The sequence below is a fragment of the Triticum aestivum genome, chromosome 5B (assembly GCF_018294505.1).
Source record: "Triticum aestivum cultivar Chinese Spring chromosome 5B, IWGSC CS RefSeq v2.1, whole genome shotgun sequence".
Lineage (NCBI taxonomy): Eukaryota > Viridiplantae > Streptophyta > Magnoliopsida > Poales > Poaceae > Triticum > Triticum aestivum.
In genome coordinates this window covers 613,821,334-613,823,800 of record NC_057807.1, presented here as the reverse complement: position 1 = coordinate 613,823,800, position 2,467 = coordinate 613,821,334, and the positions used below count along the sequence as shown (strand labels likewise).

The following is a 2,467-nucleotide window of genomic DNA, read 5'->3' as shown; positions in this document are numbered from 1 at the left end:
CGTGGCTGATTTTGTAGCGGATGATTGTATGAATATTTTAAGTTAATTAATATATGGGAGGGGTTTTAAAAAAATAGATCAATGTGCATCTGGAATCACCGCCTGAAAAGGTTTTCCAAATAGACCAAATTCTCTACATAGTAATCCCTGAAAATTTTGAGACGTCATTCTGCCCTATTGCGATAGATGCAACAAGGGTTCAAATTGAGAACCAAGTTGTTTCTTCTTCCCCTCTTCCTGTTGCATTATCAAGACCAATCCCATTTAAAAGTCGTCATCGACTTCTTCCTCCTACTCTGATGAGTCATCGAAAATCTTTTCCAATAGCCTCTTCATCTACACATTGCATTTTCCATTGACCTAATTCAATGTGTAATTGAGACAAAGGATAAAAGAAGGGGGTCAATCGGCCGGTTATCTCGCAGACATTGACTTTGCATGTTGGTCTACGCTACATCGAATGGAGTACCAACCCGTTATTCTGGCGGTGGGTATACGATTGGAGTGAATGACCAGGGAGGTTTTTACCCAACATGGGTGACAACGTAATCCCTGGATCAACGCACCACCTTCTCCGACATAGGCATAGTGTCGGTTCAATATGATATTACAGTTGTCAATATGTCGCTTTTTTTACTAGTGTCGGAGTATTAGTTTTGGTTATGTGCATCTTAGCGATGCAGAGGCTTGATATCACTCATCATATTTTGTATCCATTTGATGCTACATTTTAAGTTAATAAAAGCATCATTTATTAAAAAAAAGTGCTCACAATTTCAAAATATTTCCCCTCAAAGTATCTATACAGTATCAGATCCTTTGGTGTGAGGATGACAAACCAAGTTACTGTCCTTCTCGGGAATCATTTTTTTACAAGAGGCAACCAATAAAATCCATACGGTGACACTCAATACAGTTGTTGGCGTCATCTAAGACGGCGTTGACCAACACCTGGTTCAACTACTAACACCAACTATTTTAGCAGCCACGTGGATAATATTATTCTGAAGAGTAAATAATATGCGCTACTGCTGGAACTCAGAGAAAGAAATCATTTCGTGCCAAGAGTAGGAGGTAGGGACATGTAGCTCACCAACATGCCCAACTAATTCCACCTCCCCCCAACAAAAACTGTTTATATAAAGTCACACAACTGGAGGGTCAAAAGCATAAACACGCAGCCTGATCAGCGTAAGCAAGCAGCATCTAGCCCCAAGCCAAGAAAAAGCCTCTTGCTTTGACTATCAAACCAAGGGAAAAGATACGTCCATCAATGGCGGCGAGAGCGAGAGCGGTGGCAGCCACGTCCAGAAACAGCAGCATCCTCCTGGCCGCGGCGGTGGCACTGGCGCTGCTGGTGTCGTCGGCGTCGGCGCAGTCCGGGTGCACGACGGCGCTGGTCGGCCTGTACCCGTGCATGAACTACATCAGCGGCAGCGGCACAGCGCCGACCAAGTCCTGCTGTTCGCAGCTCGCCTCAGTCGTGCAGTCCCAGCCGCAGTGCCTCTGCACCGCGCTCGGCGGTGACTCGTCGTCGCTCGGAGGCGTCACCATCAACAAGACCCGCGCGCTCGAGTTGCCCAACGCCTGCAACGTGCAGACCCCGCCGGCGAGCAAGTGCAACGGCGGTAAGTGCTCGACAGTACTCGTAGTATTTTACGAGTTACAAGACTCAAGAGCTGCACTGCACGTATAATAATGTGTTATAGGTTCTTGGGTTGCTGACACGAGCCGTCTTTTTTTGCTTGCAGCTGGTAGTGGCAGTGCTCCTGGTGCCAGTGCCAAAACGCCGACCAGCCCGGCAGTGCAGACACCGGCCGGCCTGGGATCGAAGACGACGCCGTCGGCGTACCTGCAGGGGAACGGCGGCTCGTCGCTTCACGGCCCTGCGGGTCTGGTGTTCGCGCTCGCGGTCGCTGCCGTCTACGCCGTGTCGGCCGTGTGAGCGTCTCGGCTACTGGACTGGAGCGCTTGCTGGCCGGTGATTCAGAAATATGTTTGTTGTGTGGTACTATTTGAGTTTCCTATTGGTTTATCATTGGGTACTGGGGAGTACTGAGGTCCTGAGGAAGAATATTCCGCATGATGTAATTATTGCTTGTTTTGCTGCAGACACAATAAGAAGAGTCAATTTCACTTTTTACCTTAGTTTTGTCATTTTTATATGGATTACCCCGTTTAAACCATTTTTTCCATTTTACCCCGTTCAACCGCAAAAAAAAAAAAAAAACTTTATGCCACACTTTACCTTTTCTTTTTGATAAGCATGTTTTGTCAAGCCGGTCATACAAGGAACACGTGGCGGTGTGGTTTTCTTGTGCGGTTGGTTTCTCCTGGAGCGCTCGCCCTCCCGCCCGGTTCGTCCTCCGGTCAAGCTCCACGCATACCCGGTCATACATCGTGTCTCTGCCTTGCAGTATATGGTAGTGGCGCAGCGTCCGAAGTGCAACCAATCCACATGGCAAGT

At 47.9% G+C, this 2,467-nt stretch overlaps 1 protein-coding gene across 1 annotated transcript; it reads left to right on the top strand.

Annotated features, from left to right (window-relative positions):
- The first annotated feature begins 1,186 nt into the window (after positions 1-1,186).
- LOC123117158 (non-specific lipid transfer protein GPI-anchored 5) lies at positions 1,187-2,141 on the top strand. Its single transcript, XM_044537983.1, has 2 exons — positions 1,187-1,628; positions 1,752-2,141. The coding sequence occupies exons 1-2, from the start codon at positions 1,274-1,276 to the stop codon at positions 1,943-1,945; spliced, it is 549 nt and encodes a 182-aa protein (XP_044393918.1). The 5' UTR covers positions 1,187-1,273; the 3' UTR covers positions 1,946-2,141.
- The last annotated feature ends 326 nt before the right edge of the window (positions 2,142-2,467 follow it).

What these genes read in the sequence shown, in the direction of transcription:
- LOC123117158 (XM_044537983.1), top strand. Translation starts at nt 1,274, where the DNA reads ATGGCGGCGAGAGCGAGAGCGGTGGCAGCCACGTCCAGAAACAGCAGC. An exon ending in GGCGAGCAAGTGCAACGGCG is followed by an intron (nt 1,629 to 1,751) that starts GTAAGTGCTCGA and finishes TTTTGCTTGCAG; the next exon opens with CTGGTAGTGGCAGTGCTCCT.